At 38.7% G+C, this 26,256-nt stretch overlaps 1 protein-coding gene across 1 annotated transcript in view; it reads right to left on the reverse strand.

Annotated features, from left to right (window-relative positions):
* Positions 1-26,256, reverse strand: part of LOC145770800 (CCR4-NOT transcription complex subunit 1-like) — a 40,665-nt gene that overhangs the window by 6,558 nt on the left and 7,851 nt on the right. Inside the window, exons 2-41 of the mRNA XM_082582527.1 lie at positions 20,821-20,928; positions 20,425-20,647; positions 20,124-20,200; positions 19,645-19,765; positions 18,979-19,180; positions 18,155-18,284; positions 17,785-17,877; positions 17,101-17,277; positions 16,519-16,646; positions 16,228-16,354; positions 15,660-15,776; positions 15,300-15,419; positions 14,563-14,743; positions 13,591-13,684; positions 13,116-13,320; positions 12,536-12,989; positions 12,028-12,198; positions 11,288-11,446; positions 10,586-10,713; positions 9,674-9,781; positions 9,428-9,503; positions 8,998-9,179; positions 8,244-8,480; positions 7,529-7,675; positions 6,803-6,982; positions 6,262-6,378; positions 5,705-5,893; positions 5,316-5,432; positions 5,071-5,144; positions 4,395-4,608; positions 3,672-3,866; positions 3,497-3,601; positions 2,966-3,115; positions 2,710-2,814; positions 2,305-2,424; positions 2,066-2,134; positions 1,599-1,766; positions 967-1,176; positions 414-583; positions 161-260 (exon numbers count right to left, since the gene is read on the reverse strand). Coding sequence (XP_082438653.1) covers positions 161-260; positions 414-583; positions 967-1,176; positions 1,599-1,766; positions 2,066-2,134; positions 2,305-2,424; positions 2,710-2,814; positions 2,966-3,115; positions 3,497-3,601; positions 3,672-3,866; positions 4,395-4,608; positions 5,071-5,144; positions 5,316-5,432; positions 5,705-5,893; positions 6,262-6,378; positions 6,803-6,982; positions 7,529-7,675; positions 8,244-8,480; positions 8,998-9,179; positions 9,428-9,503; positions 9,674-9,781; positions 10,586-10,713; positions 11,288-11,446; positions 12,028-12,198; positions 12,536-12,989; positions 13,116-13,320; positions 13,591-13,684; positions 14,563-14,743; positions 15,300-15,419; positions 15,660-15,776; positions 16,228-16,354; positions 16,519-16,646; positions 17,101-17,277; positions 17,785-17,877; positions 18,155-18,284; positions 18,979-19,180; positions 19,645-19,765; positions 20,124-20,200; positions 20,425-20,647; positions 20,821-20,928 — 6,048 coding nt within the window. The remainder of the gene's footprint in view (positions 1-160; positions 261-413; positions 584-966; positions 1,177-1,598; positions 1,767-2,065; positions 2,135-2,304; positions 2,425-2,709; positions 2,815-2,965; positions 3,116-3,496; positions 3,602-3,671; positions 3,867-4,394; positions 4,609-5,070; positions 5,145-5,315; positions 5,433-5,704; positions 5,894-6,261; positions 6,379-6,802; positions 6,983-7,528; positions 7,676-8,243; positions 8,481-8,997; positions 9,180-9,427; positions 9,504-9,673; positions 9,782-10,585; positions 10,714-11,287; positions 11,447-12,027; positions 12,199-12,535; positions 12,990-13,115; positions 13,321-13,590; positions 13,685-14,562; positions 14,744-15,299; positions 15,420-15,659; positions 15,777-16,227; positions 16,355-16,518; positions 16,647-17,100; positions 17,278-17,784; positions 17,878-18,154; positions 18,285-18,978; positions 19,181-19,644; positions 19,766-20,123; positions 20,201-20,424; positions 20,648-20,820; positions 20,929-26,256) is intronic.

The following is a 26,256-nucleotide window of genomic DNA, read 5'->3' on the forward strand; positions in this document are numbered from 1 at the left end:
TTTCAGTGGGATGTCAAACAGGACCTACAGCAGATGTTTCAAGGCCAACTAATAGAGTGCGATTAAACTTTTAAGTTTCAAGTCCTGATAACCATTCGGTTTTGCGAGCCTTTTGCTCTTGATTTAAGATTAAAATTTTACTGATGGATGTCACACTGACCTGCGTAATCCCAGAATGCATCATGTGGGTCGCCCCTCCAGGACCTTTCTCCAGCATGTTGTCGTAGTTGGAGCGGATCAGCTCCATCAGTTGAGGCAGGCTGGGATAGAGTAGAATATTTTAAAACAAGAAATTTGCCAAATGGTGAACAAACAATGCCGACACAATTTTAAGTGAAAGGGCAACTAAGTGAATCATAGGCGCTTTAAACAGGTCAAACTTATGCAAGTTAACCTCCAGACTACCGACTTACCCATCGGGATTCTGGCTTCTCGGCAAGCTGTTGACTTTGTTTAGAACCTCAATGGTGTGGAAGAAGTCTGACTCAGTGACAGGAGAACCCTGTTTTTCGTCAACCAGGAACAACTTGACAAGTTGCATGGCAAAGGCCACTGCCAGGTAGTTGAGCCCGTTTTCCATGGACTGCACAAAAATGATCAGATTTCATTGAATTTTGCCACTAAGTTTGACGCAAAACTCATATGTGGACGCACGCGACAGTTGCGTTAGCAAACGTTTTTGCGTTGTGAACTGAACAGAATAAGTTTAAAATCAAATGAGGTAATAAAATGTGCACAGAACTGTTTAAACAATGAAACGTTTGGGTGCTTACCGCTTATCCAGTATTTATACTGTGCTTATACTGTATTTAATTTTCCAGGAGTTTTTATCCAATGAAAACAAAAGCAACAGCAGAAACACTCCATTTTTTAATGCTTTACTGACGTTTCGCGAATCATCATAGCACGCATCTTCACATCAAAACCTTACAATACGAGCTTTCGAAAGCAACCAGTCCCACGTACCTGTGCGAGCTGCTGGTCGTACAACTGCATATGGATGAGATGAGACTTTATGAGCAGTTCGACAGCCTTAACATTGTTATACTTGTATTCATCCCGGTGGTTGACCACGCATTGTGTGATCTGCTTGTTAGTCCACTGCGACCCATACGCCCGTTGGTCGTGCAGGGCCTTCAACACCAGAAGATGGCACTCCCGGTAACGATTGAGAGTCTTGGAAGAGAAAGTTGGATTAGGATTCTTCCTCGAGTGTCGCGCCTGCTCCAGGCTTCGCGCACATCTTTTTTTTTTGCAATTTGACCATCAAAGTTTGATCAAACATTTGTTTAGGGAACGAATGGCCACAACTTCGTGTACTAGCCTACTTGATAAATTTAGTACAGCGTCGTGTTCGTTCTATTTAGAAAAAAAATTTGCTATTTTCACGATAGGTGATGGAAGAAATTTGTTACATTTCTATAGATCTTTTGTCCTAGCCATTTTTCAAGTGACTTTAATTTGACAGCAAAGCAATGAACAAATTGCGAGTGATTAATTCACGCTCGCTGAGCGTAACATAAGCGCAAGTGCGTTTGCTTGGGATAACTGAGAGAGTTTCTCACACAAGCAGCAAGAATCGTAAAACCATAACTCACTTCCTGATCGGTGAAGCCCTGAGTTGGCGAATCCAGAAGCCCTTCGACGGCTTTCTGTAGGAGCGCAATCACTGACACGATCTCACGAGTGTTGCGAGCCCCTCTCAATGCATCGTGAAGGCTCTGTAGCTGCCCGTGAGGCGCCGTGCCTTGCTTGATGCCAATAGCCTGGTAAGGTAAGAGAAATAGTGAATGACTCACCCGGCAAAACTTCCATTTCAATATCGTTTCAACGTCTAGCAACGTTCTAAACAGCGTCTAGCGTCGTTATAACGGTGTGAAAATTCTTTCCACTTGGGAGTGAATGTCAAGTTAATAAATAGTAACCAATGCTTTTTGTTTGCTAGATTACCATACAGAAAAATGAAGATGTCACTCTCAAGGTTAGGTCTGTATTTCATGCAAGAGATTGATTCAAGATAATGCTGCTCTCGATGAAAAGCGACTTGGTGATGAATGTGACGTACCTGCATGTGTTTCTCCAACTCGACGATGCAACGATCGAAGATTTGAGTAATTTCGTCAACCGCCCAGTTCTGAAGAAATGAAAACACTGAATAAATACTGCAAGCGTGATGCGGTCCGACTACTTAAGTTTTTTTACGTACGTGGAACGATATTACTACGCTAAAACCGAGCATCGTACACTTTTGAATCTTCGTCTAAAAATGTTGAGATAGTTTTCACATCGGTTGTTGTAACCCACCTGCATGGGCTTCGAGAGGAACCCAGATGGTTGTGAAGCGTCAGTACTGGGAAGGAATCCTGGAATACATCGAGCGAATTCCTCGTAGACGGATATCTGATGCTGCGTAACTCCGCCCACCTGCGGTCAATTGTGATTGGATAATGAATAAATACGTCATAGCAAGGTCCACCGCTTGTCAAAATGGCGAAGACTTACAACAATACCCACACATGCAAAGCTGACACAACGAAATGATAAAGAGTAGGTTAATAATTTAGGACCATGAAAAATTACGCACGTCACATTTTCAATTGGTGATGGTAATTGTACAAAGCAACGTCTGTGACAGCAGTAAAATTGAACACTCAGTTTTCAAAGAGATGATGAACAAAAAGCCTTCTGCATGCAACAACACGTTTTTACCTTGAGCCTAATTTGTTCCGGCATTCGTTCAGCTTGGTAGGTGAGCGCCATCGGGTCACAATAACGCCTGCCCTCTTGTCTGGCCTGCTTACGGAGCTCGTAGTCCTATTGAGAAATGCTTATCAGGTTTAGTTCGAAAAAAACAAGAATTATTGTCAGGTCATTAGATTGATACGTTTTTTTTTCAAATATTTAATTTGAGACAAAATTTGATGATCGCAACGTCTTGAGGAAAGGTAACAGAACCGCTACGTACAGAAGCCATTATCTTTTCCAGTTCCTGTGTCGCTTTCTCGACGGCTGTCTTCTGTATGAAGCAACATCCCAACTCAACGTTGTCGCCAGCGATCACGGTGGCAGCTTGATCAACCATTTCCTTCTGCTGAGGACCCATAGCTTGCGGGTGCTGCGATAGTTTAAAAATAATTTCAATTCAATCGTTTTGTGCATCTCTAACATGAAGGGATCTCGACAACTCTACACGACAACTGACAAAATACACAATTTTAATCATTTTGAACTGGTCTTTTTCCACCTGTAAATCGTTTCTGCGCAACTAACAAGTGCGCATCGTCGAAAGACTACAATTGCCACTAGACACTGACACAAGTTTCCACCAACAAAACAGTGCCTAGTTTCTCAGCATGTTAAAACAAATTTAGGAAATTCTTTTCCAATAGGCAGAGATACAAAGGTGCAAGGATAGTAGCAATTCCTCCTGTAATTCCTTGTAATCAGTTAATAAAGAAACTTCAACTACAAGGTCAAACCAGCGAATAAAACTTACCCGGGTCAAAGCTTGAATGAAGTTTTGTTTGAGATAGTTCTGTATGGAATTGAGAAGCTGCTCTCTACATGTGATCAGTGCCATTCCAGCGGTCAGATTGCGTACCTGGTCGAAAATCACATGTTTACAAGGTTTTTTTCTTTGCACGATATAAACGTTGCTAATTTCTACCTACCATGTTGTGGGCAGCAGTGCGCATGCGCAGCTCTTCGGGATCAAGAGCGAAGTCTTTCCGGACGATCTGTTCGCACGTTTGCAAGCCGATCTTGATGGCTCGGTCAACAGCGACCTGTACGACGTCCTGAACTCCTCTCTCCACGGCTGTCCTCACACAGGTCTTCAGCTGAGGTTGACTCTGGAGAAGAGGAAGCTGGAAAAAGAAACCGGTAAGGTAAGTGGACAAAGAAGCAGGTTAAGAGTTCTTGTAGTTCCCGTTCTTGTAGTTTTGAAATTACGCTACCATGCAACTATGGATAAGAAGTGTAAGCACTATATCACAGGCTTTGTTTCATGCATCATCACAGTTTAGTTGTATAATTTACCCAAAGGTCTAAAGTCACTTAAGGTTTAGTATCCTTGCTCTAAACAAATAGGCATTAAGCATGACTCGTGGGGGATGTGCCGCATGTAAGCAACACTTTTGTTCACATGAAGAACCGTAGAAAAGTAACTTTAGTGGCTATTTTGTTTTGTTTCGAAAATTAAACAGAAGATTTAAAGAATTTAAGCTGCACATCAACAATAAACAACAAAGTGTTATAAATTTTTACAAGAATGACATCACATCATTAAAAGACCATCAAAATATCGCTGCAGGCCATACGTCAAAATGAAGACTGATGACGCCATAACGTCATGGACGTGATCGAAAACTGTCAAGACAAACTGATGTACGTACATCCATTTTGATAGTTAGGTGGGACTGCAGAGTATTGAGAGAATACACGTTGATGTCGTGGAAAGAAAAGCGGGGCATTGACAACGGGGGCTGCTGGGGCTGAGGCTGCTGCCCTTGGGGCTGAACTGGTGGTGGAGGGGGAACCGACGGGGGCGGGAAATTCCCGCTAGTCAACGAAGGCCCCGGCATGCCCATGATCATCGGAGTTGTAGTTCTGATAATAAGAAATAACAATGATAATATTAGTAGGAATATTACTGATCTCAGTACCAAGTAGGCAGACAATACGTGGCAAAACTATACTGTAAAACCTATAACAAAAGCTATTAATAGGCAGGGCTGTGGAGTTCGAGAGATTTTGGCGTGACCGAAGTCGGAGCAGTAGATTTTTCGCCCGACTCTACAGCCCTGTTAATAAGTACGAGGTAGAGTATCAACTTTTATAAGCAATAATAGTGTTAAGCTTCGTTCATTGTAAGGAGTTAATTTTGTTTTCAATAAATATTACAAACGTATTCCCCTACATTAGAAGCATTGTCGTTTAAAAAAGCAAACTGTTAAAAAAATGCTCTAGCTGCGCTCTAAACGCATCAGCTGTGGTAATGCCTCTAGTCTTATGTGACGTCATAATATCGTGTTCATTTTCAGTTGCCAGGAAAGCAGAAGATGAACTGACCTTGAAACAGCAACTTGTTCGGATGGTGTGCTTGGCTTGCTTGAGACGGCTGGTTCCTTCTTTGACGTTGACAGCTAAAAAGCAGAACAAGGTAAATCCAATTGTTTGTGATCAATAATTTGGCAACATCCCAGACAGCAAATCAAGCATTTTTTATATTGATTCGACGTCTGCAGACGATTGAGATCACAGTATGCATAAAAACGACAAAAAATACGCAAAATGGATGTTATATTGGGACTTACCTGGAAGTCAATCGTTGATTTGACGTCGGGACTTCTCAGATAATGAGCCGGTTCAATGTCGTTGATGTCAATCTGAAGATTCTTGCACAGAACCTCAACCTCGAACTTCAAGTTGAGCTGAAGAAACAAGTTGAGAAAAGGTCAGAGAGACGCTATATCCTGTAAGTGTTAACTTGTAAGATGGATTGAGTAACGCTGTGGTGACGTTTGTTTACGGCTACACAACGCTAGACCTCATGCTTCAGAAGAAAATACTTGTTTTAAATTCGTTTCCTACAATCATGCTGAAAAATATATTACTTCCTGATTAAAAACTTTACATCATTGCAAGTTTCCAAACTTAAACATGTATAAAGCAAGTTTTTAATTAATAAAATGAAAAAACTTGCCTTCAGGTCGGGCTCCATATGCAATTCCACCAAGACACTCATGATGGCTTCAGTCCAAGGGTTTGGAAGCTTAAACACTTTGCTTTTCCCAACTGACTCAAGGACTTTGGCCACAAAAGGTACAACATAGAGCAGTTCCTGGGCTCCCTTGGCATATGCTTCATATAGGAGAGGCTTCAGCGCAATTTCCTACGCAAAGACACGCACGGAATTAATTAAGGTAAACAGAAAATCGGATGAGTTTCAACGTAAGTAAAATTGATGAAGCATTAGGATTGTATTTGAAGATGCTATTATTATAGAGAAATCGATTCTTTAATAGATTTGTGTTGAGATTAGATTGCTGTGCAAATGCTAGCATTCGATCAATGCAAATTAGCACATCTATAAAGTATTTATTTTTATAGGTTGATTCTCATTTTTTGTAGGCACGACATGCGCTTATCCAACAAAACTATCCCTTTAATCGGAGTGTCTTGCTACAACGCGTGACAAAAACCACAGGGCCCACGAAGTTCCTGCTTTTCCTGCATAAAATAATAAAAACTCCAGCATACGTCATGAAGGATTGGTTGGTTCTTGGCCAATGAGATGATTCCGAGAAAATGTCCAAGATTCTTCAACAGGGAGCGATCAGAGAAGTTGGCGGCAACTTTGTCAGATTGCAACAAAACCTTTAAAACGACACAAGTTAAATTAAAGTCTTAAATGATATCTGCCGAGATGACCAATACACGAAGAACGCATTTTCGTCACCGTTATGAGATGAATAACCGATGCAGGTCTCGATATTGAACAATTTCGGGTAACGGACGTTAACAAAAAATTGGCACAATTAGTTGTTGAAGGACGGTAACATGATAGATAGATATGGCACGGACAGATAGAAATGCGGCCTGACTTATCACATTTTGCACTCTGTTGCTAATGGTCCAACCAAAACTTCTTGAAAATGGTAATTCCTTATCTGACAGTGCCTTTCCTAGGTAACACAAGCGATTATGATAATATCACTTCACAAATCTGTCCCAATATCCAGGTGATCATGACTCAGCTAACGCAAAAATAACGTTTAAACTAGGCTACCATCCCACTTACCGTAATATTGCGAAACACTTCTTCTTTAACGAGCTTGTTCAAACGAGGAAGCTTCAAGCAGTCGAGGAAGTTGGAATAAAGAAGATGAAAGTTAGGTTCGATGCTGACTCTTTTCATGACCAAGTATTGAGAGAGCCAAGGAAGATACTCATCTTTTATCGCATCTCTCATCTCGTCCGACTGCAGATGGTACAAAAAAATAACATCGTATTCACGTTTGATAAACATCTCATGACATATTAACGTGACATATTAACTACACTGTGTGAATGTCGAAATAAGGAAGAGAAAATATATTGTCGTAACATCAAGTGACGACAGATGGAAAATGTTGGAAACTAAACACTAAGATAGCAAATGCGGATTAGATTTCAAAACATAAACCAGCATTTTCATTTCAAATGCAATTCGGGTTTTTAGAGGCATGAAACATCTCACGCATTGATCACAACAACATAGGGATGTTTTCATTTAAGTAAAAGTTTTTTTCTTAGTTTCGGCGTGGCCTTCGAATGAGACAACCCTAGAATAATAGAATCTGGCTACACACCGCAGCTAAATGTACCACTATTATCCTTTGCTAACTTTCTGAATAGGTTAGAGATTATTCCACGCATTGCATCATATCTTCAACCCTAAACATTTCGTCACAGAACTGTGACACGACCGTACGTCACCAGTGACGTTACGTGACGTGGACATAACAATGCTCGCTAGATGCCTTACCTTGGGAGTCATGTTGGACACGGACAGGTTGTTGAAGATGAAAGCTATCTTGTCCTGGATGTTCTCAGGAGGTTCCGGGATCTTTTCCTCCGGGACTTGTGCTCCGAGAAGAGTGTCGATGTTGGTTGCTTTGGCGATTGATGGTTGCTATAACAAACAGGTCTTGTTTCAAAATTCATCTCGGTGCAGATTGTTTGCAATGGGTGTTAAAGACTGGCTCTGAGCAAGATTTTATGTGAATTTCCTACCAGGGTAAGAATTTCGTTAAAAATTCTTCAGCCTAGAATCTTCTCACTTATGTTTGGATAATGGATATATTTCAATCTTGGAATTTTACTTTCTATGTACTTTGTCTGTACCACCACTTCTTCTATGACGTCTAATATCCACATTCCACATCCTTCACACAACCTTTTTCATTACAACTGAACAAATTACGAAAAAGACTTCCGTGTTTTGTTTCATGCCGTTTGAAAAGCGGATTCATCAATCGCTATGAGAGTCGGTTAAAAACAAAAATGTATTCCAAATAACCTACACTCAAACTGGCCTCAGACGCTTATCAAATTGGGGAGGCAGTAAAAAATAGCTCGTAAGACTCTGTTAGCTACGTTCACCTTTGAAATGATAACGAGATATGAATAACGTAAACCTACTGCAGCATGTAATCAACAAATGTTAGCGCGATAGATGCTGGCAGCGGCTACATTGTTACCTGTATATCTTTTCCCGCTGTAGTTGTTAATGCCAACTTGCTTCCACCAGTCGCTGGCCGCACTGGGAGAGGATTAGCCACACTTGGTGTGACATTGCCACCTTGCGGCGCCTGGACATCGCCCATCATGGATCCTAGCTGCTGCTGTTGAGCGGCAAAAGCAATGCTTCCAGGGGTTGTCACGTTACCAGTCGAACTGTTGTTGGGGTCTTCTGATTTGCGGCCGCTTTCAACGTACTAAAGGAGTTGCCAAGCAAAAACATTCAATAAAAAGTCTAACCATATGATATGTAACCAAAACGTTTTCAGTCGATGAGATGAAAATTCCAATGTTGATCTGCGCGATGTAATAAATATATTTTGTTTCGTTATGCACAGATATGCATATTCAAAGCTCAGTGATACCGTTTGCAACAGGTATACACACAGCTTCTGTCTAAAAAACACTGTAAGTTATGAAAACCACAATTTAACCGCTTTCCATTTAATTTTAAACGATTTGCTTGATGTAGCTGACATTGTACCAGTCGCCTCATACACGTTTAAAGAGTAATAAAAAATATAAGAAGGTCGTTCAGCCAGAGTACTGTACGACAAAAACTCAGAAATTTTGTTTGTTACTTTATGTCTTCACCAAGATTGGCACGGTCAAGACCACTGGATAAAGAAGTCACAAAAAGTGCCAAATATTCGTCGTCAAGAAAAGAGTCGTAAGCGATCGGCCTTAGCGCTACAGTTCTAGCACTATAATCACCTCCACGAGATTTCCAGGGAATTCCTTGAACTGCGGAATCGTAGCAATGTGGCCGCAGTACTGTGGGTAATCTTTAAGTTTGGTTTTGAAACGGTCCAATGCGGCGATGCCAAAGTAATACATCTTGCTGTTGAGAGGCTTACGCAAGGCGTCTAAGACGTAACGGAGTGCAATGCCAAGTGCTGAAAAAAAAAGCAATCGTTTAGAAAGCCATATACTGTATTCGGATTTACGTCTTTCGATAGGACACAAACATTGCGCTTCGATCCAAGCGATTACCATCTTAAGATTAGCTTGTTATTGAAACTTTCTTTATTTCCCAAACATAACGTCCGTGTGTAACAGTCGCTGCCCAAAGTGGGGTATAAGATATTGAAATAAATTGTACATGCGTTGACATAAAAACAAAGGTTTGCATGAAAATACTTACGAAGATAGGTGACTAGATTCTTTTCAATGATGCCGCCAAATAGGCATGCTGTGATGTGAAGTTCTTTGTCGGGATACTGAAAGTATATTTTCAAGTGAAAGTATATTTTCTAAGACAGTGAGTGAAGTCAAAAGTTACTTTCAAAAGAATTGTCCGTTTAACTGATTACAAAAATATGTCAAAAAACGTCATGTGACGTTAAAAAAGATTGAACTGTTGTAAATACGTCACGAGAGCATGTGATACCTGAGGAAAGAATTTGTACTCCTCAAAGAGGTTTCTCATCATGCAGTTGAAGACCTCCCGTTCCTTAGTGTTGTTTGAGTCCTTGAATTTTTGGAGCAAATCTAATATCTGGAAACAAGATGCAAATAACATCGAGTTTTTTTTTTGTATCGTATCCAGACTTACACCTGGTTGTTGAAGATTTAGATTAAGTGGACGGGAAGGCAAGGAAGCCAATCTTCATGTCCACCTTTAAGCATGTCTTTAAGTGTCCTGCCAGACACAGCCACATGCTTTTGAGCGGTGTTTTCATTAACTTTGAATGAAAATACGGTGCAAAATGTAAATTCATATACAACATAATCGTTAATAACTGTTACAGATGTATCGGTTATTAAGATACCATTGATTGCGTAGTTTCAAAGCCTAAGAGATTTTCTGGAGTATTCAAGTGACTTGCATACCGCCATGACAAATTGTATTTTCGGTTTAGTTGCGTCTTCACATGTCTTCATTAAGACACTTTGATCTTCAACAAGAATTAGTGTATTTCTTTTTTTTTTTATGCAAAAGTGACAGCTGGCCGTGATCTTGCGTCGACACTCTGTACTGAAAACAGGCCGCATAGTCGGGTAGTGAGAGGCCTGGTGCGGCACTCGAAAGGGTGCTGGTTCGACACCGCTCAAGGACATGCGGCTGTGTCTAAGGCATGACTGAAAGTAGACATGAAAATTGGCTTCCTTGCCTTCCCATCCAATAATTTAAATCTTCAAACCACTGGAATAGACTGGATAAAACAAAAACATGAATAAACAATAAATATGAAAAAAAAACATGAAATTTGTTGAATCCTTTCATTACGAGCACATCCACTGAACGCGCAAACGTAATTGAATAAGTGGTCTTCTAATTTTGCAAATGAAAACTGCTTACGTCGTCCACTGATAAAGTGGGATGTGGAGGCTGATTGTAAATCCTTTGGAAGTATCCATTAGCTTCATCTTCGATGTCCTTGCTGAACTGCCGGTTGAGCTCAGGAGAATCTTGTGGGAAGTCATTCACTGCAGCAAGTGATTGTAGTAATTTGAACTTAAAACTCAAGTTAAAAAACTTCTCTACCCAGACAGAAAATCAATCGTTTTTTTACATTGATTTAACGTCTGTAGATGTTGAATCAATGTCAAAAAGCCACTGATTTGTTGTCTGTAGTCTACCCACCACAAAGACGGATACAGAAACGATTTCAATTTTCTAATAATTTCGTATTTGAAAGTGCCATGGCACGCTTAGAGACTGCACTAGTGCACTACCATAGTTAGCAAGTTTCACACTGCCTGCTGTAAGCTGCTAGTGAGTTCAAAGTCTCAGTTTTGAAAAAAAAAAACAGTTTTGTGGAAATTTTTGATCTAAAAGAAAAACAAAACTTTGACAAAACGTAACTCCCTTTTACATATTTTACGTATCACAAGGATTTTATCTGAAGATATTTACAAATACTAATAAAAATTTCTCAGCAAGAAATTCAGGTAAAATTTTGACTAGTACCCTCAACAAAAACATGCATAAGTTGACAACTCATGATGATCTGCACGAAACACGAATTACAAATAAAATAATTTTCAATTCGTCACGCACTGTTAGGTTTTGCCGTCTTCGCCGCTGCTTGTTGGAAAGCTTGCTGGGCGGCCGGGCCCAGAGAGCCCATTGTTTGTTTCTTTTGCCCAAACAAATCAAGTCCTGACCCCATTCCCCCTCCAAGTGAGCCCCCAAGTCCGACGCCCATTCCAACGCCACCTGTACCAAACGAGAAGAGTAAAGTAAAATGCAATTTGGAAGCAAAATGCATTGTATACAATATTTGTATATTATATAATAGTAGATTATATAAACTATAGTTGCTGGTCAATCTTAACAGCGTGTTTCACCCTAATTGTGATCATCAGAAGGTTCTTAATCAAATAGAATGTAGTTGATTTCACTCTGCTCTGCTTCGCTTTTTGCTTGGCAATAAGCACTTTTTTGTGGTATTGATAGTATTTATTGTTTGTATAATATGTATTAATACATTTACATTACGTATCATGAAACGATACGTTATATTCAGGACAGGTATCCCGCTCAGATGGAGATACAAAACTTAATACTGTAGTATATTTGAAAGGAAAGACATCATAGGCTACTACTTTTAATCGAACAACGTAACTTTTCCATAAATAGCTCCAAAACAAGTTTTTTTTCAAGCAATAGATGATAAAAAATTAGGGTTAACAACGAAAGCAATGACACGCAAAAAAGACTAAAGACAAGGACAAACAGCGGAGATATCAGTGATACCAAATAAACTTTCACAGTAGCAAGAGTTGCATGGAACTTACCACTGCTTCCTAGGCCTTGTTTCTGTTGCTGAAAGAGATCTGGCATTTTGCTCCGAAGTAAATCTGGTTTTGAGCTTGGTAGGAAATCCGTTCGATTTGGAAAAGCGTCAGAATTTGAAGACATTCCTCCAACGTTCCCGAGATTCGTAAGCAAAGGATTTGACGAAAAACCTGAAAAAAATAATTGAATGTGGAAAAGTGATTAGAATTGAAAAAAAGATAGGGTCAAAGCTGCAAGCGATAAGTTAAATCTAGAAAAAAAGACAGCCAGGTTTTTCAAAGAAAAATGTTTCCAACCACACTTTCAATTTATATACATTTCGAGACCAGTTTGCTGCGACAACATTCGTATTTATTACGTCAAAAAAACAGCAAAAATAACAGTAAATTTCAAGTAAATTTCATTTGGGATTCTTATCTGTTGTGATAACGTGTAGGGCTGTAGGCCTACTGTATAATCTTACAATAACAATAAAGTTTGTGTAGTCAATCTATTGCATCAAAATACCTTGTGATAGTGAACCACCACCAAATCCAAATTGGGAAGATCCTAATCGTCCTGCGGTTGAGGTTAAACCTCCAGAAAGTCCAAGACTGTTGGAGCTTCCATTTCCTAGCTGAGATGCTAGACCTTGGCTGATGCTGGAGGCAAAAGCAGAAGATCCTAGAAATTGTCCTCCAGAATTTGCGGAGGCTCCAACCGGGCCTACAGCTCCGGGATTAGAACCTAATCCGGATCCCATCCCAAGGGAATCAGAAATGCCTGATTGTGGAGGAAGGATGCCTGCTCCTGCTGGGCTGGAGATGTTGCTTCCACCAGGATTAGTTGGCCCTATGGCGGATGGCATGCGCCCATTTCCAGGAATCTGACTCCCAAGCTCCGTGTTGAATCCTCCCAGACTTGGCTGAGCAGAAATTGTAGATTTGTTGGAAAATCCACTTATTCCAGTGACCGGATCCATCTGGGACAAAAAAAAATTGGCTAAAATAGAAATAAGTAAGAAAAATAATTAAACAAAAGAGAGTTATTAATGAAAAAAATTAAGAACATTAAAAACAGCATACAATCATTTTTAATCAAAACTTACAGGCTTTGTCAGCATGTTGTCAAGACCAGAGTTTGCTGGTGGAAGTGGAGCGGGAGCAGGAATGGGAGCTTGGGGCGGTTGTGGTGCAGGAGGAGCTGGAGGAGCCTTATTAATCACTCCTGGTGGAGGTCGTGTCTTGTTGAGGAGATTGGTACAATTCGACACCATGGTCATGATGTTCTCCGACAGCTCTGCTGACACGTTTCTGGAAAAGTTTTAAAAATTAAAAACATTCGAAGAAAGTGCTTATTTTTGTTGCTCTCGAGACCTTGGTAGAATACCGCTTACAGCATTAACAATAAAAGCCTATTACAAATAAGACTACTTGACAAATTATGCAAAGCAAGCTACGTTTCTCACGCTGGTCTGTTGAAGTTAATTTAATTAAGCAATTATCTCAAATGAATTAACAATATCTCAGAACTTGAAATAAATAGAAATTCAATTCGGTGAAAAGACGTTCGATCGAACATACCCTGCAAAGGAACGGAGACAGACAAGGATCGTGGTGAGAGTTTCTGGAGGCAGAGTGTTGGATGTAAACGCTTCTTCCTTCAAGTTCAAACCACCTGCATGAGATAATAAGAAGTTGAGTTTTAAACAGCAGGCCTGTCAAGCCGAGTTTTGTTCAATAGTTGGCTAACTTAACTGATACACAGTGTAAGCCAAAATCGAGAGATTTGACGACTGGGTTTTTTTTTTTTTCGGTCATTTATCGGTCATTGACCGATTTTTTTAGCAAAATGTCAGAAAAAAATAGTCAATTCGGTCAAAATATGCAAAAAATATATAGTCAATTTTCTTCTCAGATAAAGCACGACAACGTTTCTCAGCGAAACTTAATGTTGTAGCTAGTCACTAGTCAGGCAAATTTGGGTTAGTATCAGCTACTTGAAAGGAAATATTTTTATCACAAAAAATGACCGATTTTTTTCAAGTCATTTCGGACAAATGACCGAAAAGTCTCAGCGAAAAAAAAACAGTTTGACAAGTATGGATGCTGTAACTGGAAACGTCACTCTTCAACCTCGGTGACCGGTCTGTGGTGGAACTTAACCAGCCACTGTTGCTCGAAATTACGGTACGTAAAATACCACGTCTGCAGACGTTGAATCAATATAAATGACGGATTTTTCTGTTTGGGTTAAAACAAAACACAAAAACTACTGTATGCAAAGAGACACAACCGAACGTCTACAGTGATTTTTACGGGATGGAAAAACAATGTTCATAGGAACTTTGGCATATTTCTTTCAAAAAAGAGCTTTTTCTCTTGACTGTTGGCTCATGTTGTGACGACTCTACAGGTAGCATGTCTGTTGTACAGTGTTCACTGAGTCCGCTAAGTGTATTGAGTCTCCAATAACTGAAGAACGCTTTTCGATTTTAACACTTGTGTAGAAGTTCTTCTCAAATTTGATATGTAACAGAATAGGGTAAGGTGTACCGAGAATGTTTGGGCATCGACGTTGTAGAAAGGTGATGCAAGCTTGAATGAAATCCTCGCGATGTTCATGGATCTTGTCCGATAACCACTTGTCGAGCTTGAGAAACTCCCGGCGTGATGCCAGGGTGGCAAGGTCAATGGCGAAGCCAAGTGGCGTTGTGTTCAGCAGCACGGAAAGAGCCTGCACGAAAAAATAGTATTTCAAAACCGCTTCATGGAGTACGAGATCGATGAAAACAAGAGATAACTGGTCAGGATGGAAGATCAATTTTCGACTGGGGGATTGAAATAACTTCTTGTGGGCAAGAACGGCCGTTTTGGATTTTATGTTTGAAATAACGCAATCATTCTAATCGAATGCTGTATCAAAATATTATCGATAAAAAACATGTATATAGCCAAAAGCAACGTATGCTTGTAGATTTCAATAGATTGTTTTTCACCGCTTAAACCTAACTTTATATGGTCATCAGGTAAATCTGCCAAATAGCTTCCCCAGGTTTTGACGGCCGGACATGAAAGTTACATAAAATAAACTATAAATTCCTCTATGTAAACAAATCATCAACACAAATCATCAACACAAATCATCAAATCATCAACACAAAAATCATCAACACAAAAAATATTTTCATAAAATAGCACAGCCCACAATTGTAACATTGTTCTCCTTTTCGCTAGTATCCACTTAGATACAGAAAGAATCAACAGTAAAAGTTTTGTAAGTTCTCAGTAACCTTCATGTCTTGCGCTACATCAAGAATCCTTGATAATTTTTGTTGGTCGTATTGGTCGTTCCTCATGTACCAGTCAGCCATGCTGTGAGTGACAAGTTTGCGCAGCGTGGAAGAGTTTCCCTGTTGAAAAGTTGAGCAAGTTTAAAAACCTGTGTCGCATATACTTGTTAGTAGGTGAAAATTAAGTAGCTACTGCAAGCGCTTGATGCTGTAGAAAATAATATGGATTAGTTTTGAGTCCAACTCCAGATTGGGAAAAAACTTCTCGTATGTATAATCGATTTTATTACTACCCAGTTATCATTAGCAACGTAAATTCTAAAAAAGGCCTTGTAACTTTTCAGCAGCAAAGACAATTACCTGGCCGTTCCACAGGCCGTTGTTCAGCACCATGGCGGCGTTCGGGTGACTTCCAAGGAACACGGGAACCAAACCCATGATCAGTTCTCTTCTTAGAAGCTGCCACGACGTGCTGGACTAAACCCAAAGAGGATTTAAATTGTAACAAACTGACTTACGTTAAACAAAGTTTCAGTGCGCAGAAATAAAATGATAAACCAACGAAGCAAGATTGTCCGTTTTTTTTGTTTTTTTTTTCGGGAAGCTGCGAAGTTACCATGATGGTCTTTGAGCCATAGTGACTTTGCAGCTGCTTACAAGTGTCCTTTATAAGTATTTTAAGGCATTACACCACATACAGAATTTGTTTATGGCCTCAATAGAATAGCTGGAGTTTATTACCAAATAGCTTGAGTTTATTACAAAAAGGTAACCCTTTGTATCTTTGCGTTGGCATATACCATACAAAAGACAATCAGTCCAATGAATGCAAAAAACTAAATGACGTTAATTTTTAATTGAAGCACATGAAGTACTTTTACTTCACACTTTACAATAAAGCTCTTCCGAAACTATGCACTGTTGGTACCTGAACGAGTGAAAGAGCCAGCAGATCCGGGCAATTGTTGAAAGGATATTGAAACAATATCTTCACTTCATCGTAATGCACACAATCAGAAAGAAGAATTAAACATTCAACCAAGTCCAGTGATTTCCTGACGTAAAGAAACATAAGTTGAGGAAAAATTACAAAAAAAAAGAAAAAAGTTAGGCTAGCCAGAGATAAAACAAATAAAGCCAACAATAAGATTTGTACGAACACTTGGCATTAGTACAGTTCGGTTAAAATGAAGCGGATGGATATTGATTGCAACCTTACCATGTTACGATATTGCGATTTTCTTCATCGATAGGTTGCTTCAAGATTTCAACGTTAGTCAGTCGGGTCACGTGGTCGGCAATACAGAAAACGTTCGGATTCATCAACGATTGTCGTATCCACAAAAACTGTTCAGAGAATTTGGTAAGAGAAACATGTTTTTGTCGCATCCAAACTTATGCCTTTGGCTACAGATTTGAATTCAATGGAGCGAAAGACTTTCTTAGTGTCCACATTCAAGAATGTCAATAATAATTGTCGACTGCGTGGCCGAGTGATAAGAGCCTTGGTAAGACGTTTGAAAGGATACCAGTTCGACACCGCTCGCGAACATGCGGCTGTGTCTTTGGCAGGACACTTAAAGGCATGCGTGAAGGTGGACACAAAGATCGGCTTCCTTGCCTTCCCGTCCACTTAATCTAAATCTTCAACCACTTGGCGTAAGTTTGGATATATACAACAGATACAGCAAAAAATATAGCTGCGTGCTTTTACATGGTGTCAAACCGATGTCATATGACGTCATATATAGTTATACGAGGTCAGATAGGGAGCTCAACTTTCAACTTAATAGTTACTTACTTGGCCGTGGGTATTGGTCCATAGTCGGAACAAGATGTCGATGGGGAAGGTTTCGTGTGGGGGACTCATGAGCAGGCGGATTGCTCGAACCAGGAGGCGGAACCCCTTGAGATCTTCCACAAGAAAATCGGGATGATCAAATTCAATGAACACGTCTCGGGCGGTAAGAGACGAATTCTGCAGATGAGGAAAAATAGGAATTACTAAAGTGAAGTTGTTTCCCGCTTTGTTTAGTGTCTTCTGAAACACTCTGGTACCAAGTGATACCTAGCGTTGTAGCAGCCAGGGCAAGCGTGTTACCCGGATTACACAGCACAGCAAAGCTGCGGTGAACTTGCAGACTTTTACATTGAGCAGGATGTTGCGGAAAAGCTGCTTTGGCAAAAGTGGAAGCTGCAACAAGTGAGTGGAGGGGGAAACACTAAAAAAAAAACAGCAAAGCGGAAATGTCTTTCCGTACTTACAGCTTCCAAATCATGACAACCAAACAACCACGGAAAGTCTCCAGTTGAGTTGAAGTAAAAAAATGTACCCAGACAGCAAAATCCGTTACTTTTACATTGATTCAACGTCTGCAGACGTTAAATCAATGTAAAGATGACGGATTTTGTTGTCTGAGAACATACAAAGCATATGGGGTAAGCCACGATCAACACTTCAGGCATCGTTTCCAATCGATCTTACCATTTCTTTTGCAACTTGAATAAAATTGTCTACGTTCCACGAAGAAGCTGTATCCTCGTTGGTGTTTTTATTGTCTGCCCAAGTACCTCCGCTCTGCGTGCAGACACAACTTTTACAATAATGCATCTTTAGACTTTGACACAATTACGCAACTGCATACAATGCTAAAAGATCAAAGAGTTATCAAGTTTTGTAGATATTTCATTCGAATAATGCTGTGATATTTACGAAGATCGTTAAAAACAATATAAAAATACGCTGATACCCAGACAGCAAAATCCGTCATTTTTTACATTGATTCAACGTCTGCAGACGGATGTTTGTTGTCTGGGTATATGCACTTCCTCCAAAACTGGTGTCAAGTCCATACTTGCAGCAGCGGAACACCCTCTAGCGCTTCAGAGGCTGTGCGCGTCATCATGGACAGAACTCTGGCAACTTGGCCAGCAGAAACATTGCGGAATTTATAAGTCAAAAGTGTTTTTCGACATTCGTCGACGCTGCAATATAAAGTTGCATAAGTGAGATTTCCCATAAAATTCACACCACACATTGTCAGAAAATATGGTAAACATGACATAAGTCTAAAAACGGTCAAAGTTGCTCAAAACTTAAACATTTCAAACAAACTGCTTAATGTTTATTTCGTGCTAAGCACAGCTGCATGTTTCTGGCTGGCAAGATTTACTTCCCATCGACACCAATGTATCCGCTTATAAAAAAAAAAGATGCTGTCTTTTACTTTGGAATTAGACAGTGTTTGCAGACGTATCTTTAAATATGGCCTTCACGAAACGTAATAAAAATGCTCCTAATACTTTGGGGTCAAGTACAAAAAAGATAAACGACTATGGTGCAGTGCTAGTTGCATCTTTGTACTTGATGAGGAAACGACCAGTAAAAAGCTGAACGACTCCATGATTGCATGTTTGTTTGACACTTGCTAAATATTAAAAACTACCACTGTTACTATAGGATGGAAAAAAGAAAAATGTATCCATTCTCAAGCACTTTACATATTTATACAAAGAAAAAATCAAAAAAATTTCCACACCCAGACAACAAATCAACCGTTTTTTACATTGACTTAACGTCTGCAGGCGTAAAATCAGTGTAAAAAGCGGTTGATTTGCTGTCTGGGTAGTAATTTATAAAATGCGTACTGTAGCGGCTATTATGGATCGTGCCACTAACCTCGAACACGAATTATAGCCCGTTTCGCGTAACACGTCTGCTATTGAATTGAAGCTAGAGGATTTCTGTCCTCCACTGTTTGATGAAGATGTCATGATTGGAGATATTGAAGAATCGGCAAGCAACTTTTCCATATGAGTGTCGTCCTCCTCAAAAAAGATCAACGGAAGCAGAGCAATCGGACAACGTTCCGGCGAAAAATCTTCAGGAAAAAGCAACCCAGTTTAGTTTAGGACATAAGCTGCAATCACTACACTAGTATTACCGGTAAGCCATCGAGTTCTTAACAGACAACTTTAACTGACTCCCCTGATGAAAAATGTGTTTTAATTCGGGCTATCACAGATTGGGAATCGAAAATATAGACTAGAAGGATACTTATTTATATTTGCTACGATACTTAGCAGTACATCTGTAGCCAATTAGTAGTGAATTAGATATGGTACACACTATACAGTACTACTTTTTCATAAATTGGACAATGCATAATTTCGAGTGGTACCCTGCTAACTGCAAGAAACAAATGAGCTTTTTTAAGTAAACGCACAAAGTTTTTAACGCATCTAATTCAGGAAAAATGTCAATAAAAATATTTGTCTTTATGTAAAATGCCATATTACTGCGGTTGCAAAGTAAGTTTTGACCCAACTTGTCAAGTGAACATACCTTTTTTCAAGAGGCTAAAGAAGCTTTGCTTTAGTTCACTTGAGATGTGTGAACTTTGCACAAGATAGGTCAACAGAAAATGTAAAACTTCAACCGGGGTTTCTTGAAGACCAATATCGTACTAAAAAATATAAAAACATAAAACAAAGTCTAGCAACAGAATGACATCACATTTACCTGGTGCAGACATACAATATTGTAAATTGATAGAAGTATGGCTACTATAGATCTCAAGATTAAATTATCAAAGTCTGTTAGAAAGGAAGTAGCGGTACGGTACTTAAATATTGAGTATGTATAAAACAAATGTCAATCTGCATAAAAGTATAAATACATGTAACATGTTTAATTGTTCATAGATTAAGCATGTGTGCAATTCCACAATACTTCCTAGCAAGTGCTCATTTACTGTATATAATTTTCAGTATAGTTCATAAGATATGCTATGAAATATAGAAGTAAAAATGAAACTTTTCTACCTCAGATGATTTTCGATTTCCACTCTCTGTGTGAAATTGAATAAACTCAGGAAATTTGCTCTCTACAAACTCGGTAGCTGAAAATAATCATTGATTATTAATTATTATGTTACGTTTTGTACCTGGCATGTTAGGCCTATCATGAAGTATATACATTTGTGGCATTGCTACCGTGAGTACCGCAAATGCATTTAATATTTTTTTCCTAACTGTGGAGTGTTGGTTTTGTTTTGTTTTATCTCAAAATTTAATGAGTTTTTAAAGGCTGATAGTTATGAAGCAGTATTTTTATTACACTTACCTTGCTTTTGTAAGTCTTTAATGGTAGAGTGCTGCAAGGCAATTCCAAGAGACAATTCTTGGACCTTGTTCAAATCAAGCACTCGGCTTATATTCGGTAACAAAGAACTACAGGGAAAAAGACTTTTTTGATGTGATAAGGGATTTTCAAGCGAATGACAAATTGTTGATGTAAAACTCGGACGAGTTATTAGTGTAGAAAATTCTTGAATAAGGAGTTGTGTCTAAAAAAAACATGCTATTAATTTATTTTCCAATGGATCATAAACACCAGCAGTTTATCAATCAAAACATAATTTTAGCAGGTTTGTATTATAGACATACCAGTAATTACACAATAGTCAAGTAGTCTTCATTTATAACATGCAATACAAGGTAAGGCAATTATAAAGCAAACCTGCTGGTAATCCTTTCCTGTAGATTTACCATCACCTCCAAAATCAATCCACGAGAATAGACAACGAAACAGGTGCCGTTCAGCCTCTGTCCCGTGTCTCTCGACCAACTAAAAAAAAATACTTGATTACATTTTGTTTTAATTGTTTGCCATATCCAGGCTTATGCCCGATAGTTGAAAAATTGAGATTGGCTGAGAAAGCAAGGAAGTCAATTTCGTGTCTGCCATATCACTACATGTTATTTCTGAAGAAGACATCATGTGATGTCAAAAGCGTTTGATGTGTAATTTGTTTCAAATAATCTAGTGTATTTCATGACATTTTTATGTAAATTTCATACATACCAGTAACAAGTTATGTGTATAGTGTTGAAAGAAAGTGTCATTATTATTCTTGGATGCAACCAGTAATCTCAAGTTGCACAAACAAAAAGGGTGCAATCTAATTCGTACCATGAACAATTCGTACCGTCAGTTCGTACCTTAAAAAGAGCGAGAAAAAAAATTAAAAAAAAACAAAGTCGCTGATCGCAGTTTCGGCAAACATTTAAAAAGGGTTAGGGTATCGGTATCCGCAAACTAACAAAATGAAAAGATTGAGAGAAAATAATAGAACATCGCTGATCGCAGTTTCCGTTTTTCCGCAGTTTCCGCAAACATTTTAAAATTTCCGATAATGATCCTAAGAGTTTGCCGAAGTCGCTGATTGCAGTTTCCGCAAACATTTTAAAAGGATTAGGGTTAATCGGAGTTTCCGCAAACATTTTAAAAGGGTTAGGGTGTTTCCACAAATAAACAAACTGAAAAAAATAGAACAAAGCCGAAGTCGCTGATTGCAGTTTCCGCTTTTCCACAAACATTTTTAAAATTCCGGTAATGATCCTAAGAGTTTGACGAAGTCGCTGATCGCAGTTACCGCAAAACATTTTAAAAGGGTTAGGGTTGATCGAAGTTTCCGCAAACATTTTAAAAGGGTTAGGGTTGATCGGAGTTTCCGCAAACATTTTAACATTTCTGGTAATGATCCTAAGAGTTTTTGTTTGTTTGAAGAAAAATTTAAATTGTTTGCAAAAACTGTGATCAGCGACTTTCGCTTTTTTAATTTTTGCTCTCGATCTTTGCAAGGTATGAACTGACGGTATAAATTGTTCATGGTACGTATTAGGTTGCATCCAAACAAAAATGAGGAAATTATGAAAAATAATGACCAAAATATAATAGTTTCAATACTTTAGAGAACTTTCAAGCATGCTGGGCATTTTGTTGCTCTTTTGAAGTAACAGGCTCAATTTGCTGCTTCTTTTTGACACCAAAATCAGCTCAAACGCTTGACTGGAAGAAAATTCATTGCATATTCGTCAATTTGTATGGCGACCATCTTGTATTTTTCACATAAAGTCTGGGCTCCATCCAAAAATTTAACAAAATCAAAAAAAAAATTTCCGCGTTCCTAGGTATGTCCAGAGATGGGCGTGTTTGGTGATCTTGATCTAAGATCACTTTTTTTGTGTAATCTTGAATAACAATAAGATCAAGATCACTTTAAAATTGAAGTTTACTTACTAGATAGAGGCATTTTTTTATAACTTGTACTGTACAAAGCAGTTAGTGGCAACTACTAACATTAAGCCACAGTTAATGTGATATGTGTCGTCCAACAAAAGACGATTTAAAGTTGCCATCTAATCTGGTCAGTGTTGCCATTTCAAAATTGAAAAAAGTTTTCTGTGTTGGTCATAATAAAGAAGTCAACTTCCGTGTACTTTATGTTGACGTATAATAAAAATGATTTAACTTTGCTCACAATTTCCATGTGTAAATTTTTAAAAAATGTTTGCTTTCTTTGACCCAATTTTAGATGTTTCAAAAGTCTAGAATGGGGGTGTTAAAAAATCTGGACTCTAGCTGACTTTGGTCATGTAAAGTGGTTTATTGCAGCAAATCAACCAAACCAAGACTTGTCTAGGGTCTGAGTATGAAGCGGTTTGTCTGACCGCAACCCTCTGAACTTTTTTGATAGCAGACAACAGTATCAAGGTTGCCAGATGGATAAATGGTGCAATAAACATTGACATAATACACTGAAAGTTAAAACTACTTTGTAACACGTGTAAAGACTCCCACATGAACCAGACAAAACTTTGGTAAAAATGATGCCGTTCAAAATTTATTTTTATTTATTTATTATAAACAAAAAGTATAAAACTAATTGCAAATTTTGCGACTTTTTTAGTACTACTGTAATTAACCTCGGCCTTGGGTGTGACGTTGCGATTTTACGCCAACGACATCAACAATTGATAGGCCTAATCGCGGGTGCAACCTAGTTCGTACCCTCAGTTTGTACCCTGAAAAAATTAAAAAAGCTGAAGCTGCTGATCGCAATTTTTGCAAACATTTTAAAATGTCCCCCCTGAAAAGATCAAGAGAAAAAATAGCTCAAAGCCGAAGTCGTTGATCAGAGTTTCCGTTTTTCCGCAAACACTTTCAAATTTCCGGTAATGATACTAAGAGTTTGCTGAAGTTGCTGATTGCAGTTTCAGCAAACATTTTTAAAGGGTTAGGGTTAGGAAAAGATTGAGAAGAAAATTTTAAAAATAGCCAAAGTCGCTGATCGAAGTTTCCGCAAACAAACTGAAAAGATCAAGAAAAAAAAAATAGAACAAAGCCGAATTCGCTGATCACAGTTTCCGCAAACATTTTAAAATTTCTGGTAATGATCCTAAGAGTTTGCCGAAGTCGCTGATTGCAGTTTCCACAAACATTTTAAAATTTCCAGTAAATGCAGTATTGATCCTAAGAGTTTGCTAAAGTCGCTGATCGCAGTTTCCGCGAACATTTTAAAAGGGATAGGGTTGATTGGAGTTTCCTCAAACATTTTAAAATTTCCGGTAATGATCCTAAGAGTTTTTGTTTGTTTGCGGAAACTGCAATCAGCGAGTTCGGCTTTTTTTAATTATTTCTCTCGACCTTTTCAGGGTACGAACTGTTCAGGGTACGAACTAGGTTGCATCCCTAATAGCAACAGCCAACAGTCACTAACTTATTATAATTCTTAGGCCAGTGATCGAGTAGTTAAAAGTAAAAGTTAGCAATACCAACTATATACCTTTACCCAGGTCAGAATAACCCATTTCGGTGAGTCCGATTCGGTGAGTCCAATTCGGTAAATCCGATTCCCTATTTGGTCATTTTTTGCATTTTTTTTGAAATTATTGGGTACCGTAGCCTAATTATCATTGCCGTTTTAGGGTTAGGGGTGGTTAAGGGTTAGGAACTCACCGAATCGGACTCACCGAACAGGGTTGGTTGATTTAAATCAAATGATTTAAATCATTGATTTAAATCATGATTTAAATCAAACAATAAAAATCAAAAAAATCAATTAAAAAACTGAAATGATTTTTTATTTGCTAAAATAAAAATAAATACATCAACAAACGTTTCACTGCTTCTCTGTAATACAAAAGTTATATTTAAATACTTAAGGCTATAGGCCAGTGGTTCTCAACCGGGGTCCGCGGACCCCAAGGGGTCCGTGAAGCGATTTCAGGGGGTCCGTGAAAGTTTCTGAGTTTTTAGCATGATTAATAAATTACGAAATTGAAAATTTGTTTGTGTTTTGTTTATGTATTAGCCTACAGTAATTCTCAAACTGTAAGTCGCAACGCATTGGTGCGTCGTTTGAAGTTACAAAGGACATACCGGTAGCACAAAGGTTTGGTTTCTTAACTAAAACATATCATATACCTACACTAAATGACTTAAACCCTTTAAAAAAAATACTCTGTTGGCTATGTTTAAATTGATTCTTTTGAGACAACAGATTGTTGATCAATGATTAACTTAGACTGCTGACTAACGTTTGCATTTTCATCACCACTCACAGTTTTGCAGCGGCTATGATTATAACGAATTAATGTTGATCTAATGTCGATTTACAAATGAAAAAAGGGAAAAATTCTCTTTAATGGTCGCAAATATTCTATTAACTTTTGATAAAATTTATTGAAAAACATCTAATGAGCATATGGATTACTGATGTTTGATCCTGTGTGCCAACAGATAGCTCATACCTTCATTCATATACGTCGCATGATACACCTGTCTTTTCCGTGTTTCTAGATGCCTCTAAAGCTTTTGATAAAATTAATCATCACACATTGTTTAAAAAAATGATTGAAAGAAGAGTGCCTATGCAATTTGTCCGTTTGTTACAGTATTGGTACAGTCATCAAACTATGCGTGTAAAATGGGGTGGCCACCTCTCTCAGCCTTTTCATGTTTCAAATGGGGTGAGGCAGGGTGGGGTTTTGAGCCCTTACCTCTTTGCCCTCTATGTCAGGGCTTCCCGATTCGTTTATCACCCCACACCCCATGGGATTGACGAAGCCAATCTCGCACCCCCTGTTTTGAAGCGGAGTGGTTCTGAGAAAAAATTCAAAATGCGTACGAAAACAACGCAGAAAAGCAGCTCACCGGCCTTTATATGCCTAACGAATAGGAAAATTTTTGTTATCAGCAACTTGTCGGGTGGAATTTTCTTGTTGTTGTGCATTGTGCTGTATATAGGCCAACATAGAATGCTCTGAGAGATAATCACCACCTCCCTCGTTAAACAAAATCCATCTCTATATACAGTATAGCTCTTCTTCCTGGGTGGATTCTCGCACCCCCAGCAACAGCTACTCGCACCCCCAGGGGGTGCGAGCACCCCCAATCGGGAAGCCCTGCTCTATGTTGATGATTTATCCAAAAAGCTTAACATGTCTAAAGCGGGTTGCTATGTAGGGAATGCATTGGTAAATCACATTATGTTTGCTGATGACCTTTGCTGCTTTTGTCCCAGCCTTTTTGGTTTACGTGAATTGATTGAAATCTGCCAAGACTTTGCAATGCAACATGACATTACTTTTAACTGTAGAAAATCCTTTGGGGTGTTATTTAAGCCCAAACATTTCGATCTGTCTGCTTCCCCAAGGATTATTCTTGACCAAGAACCGATTGAGTTTGTTGAAAATGTTAAGTATTTAGGTGTGCATATCACGTACTCATTATCAGATGACAAGGACATACTGCGACAAGTTAATCTCTTTATTGTACTGTAAACAAATTAAAAAATAAATATAGTAAATGTTCACGGAGAGTAAAAAATGTGTTGTTTCGCTCTAACTGTACATCTCTTTATGCTTGTCAACTTTGGCACAATTATCGCCGTTCTTCTATCAATCGGATTAGAATTGCATATAATGACTCATTTTGAATTCTACACAATATACCTCGCTTTACTAGTGCACGTGAATGTCAAGTCAATGCAAATGTTACAACTTTTGATGCTCTATTGCGGAAAACAGTTTATGCCTTTGTGCAACGTTGTTACAAGTCTCTCAATTCTCTTATCATAGCATTAATGTCCTCAGACGCTTTCTATAAAAC

Source organism: Aplidium turbinatum, chromosome 5 (assembly GCF_918807975.1).
Source record: "Aplidium turbinatum chromosome 5, kaAplTurb1.1, whole genome shotgun sequence".
Lineage (NCBI taxonomy): Eukaryota > Metazoa > Chordata > Ascidiacea > Aplousobranchia > Polyclinidae > Aplidium > Aplidium turbinatum.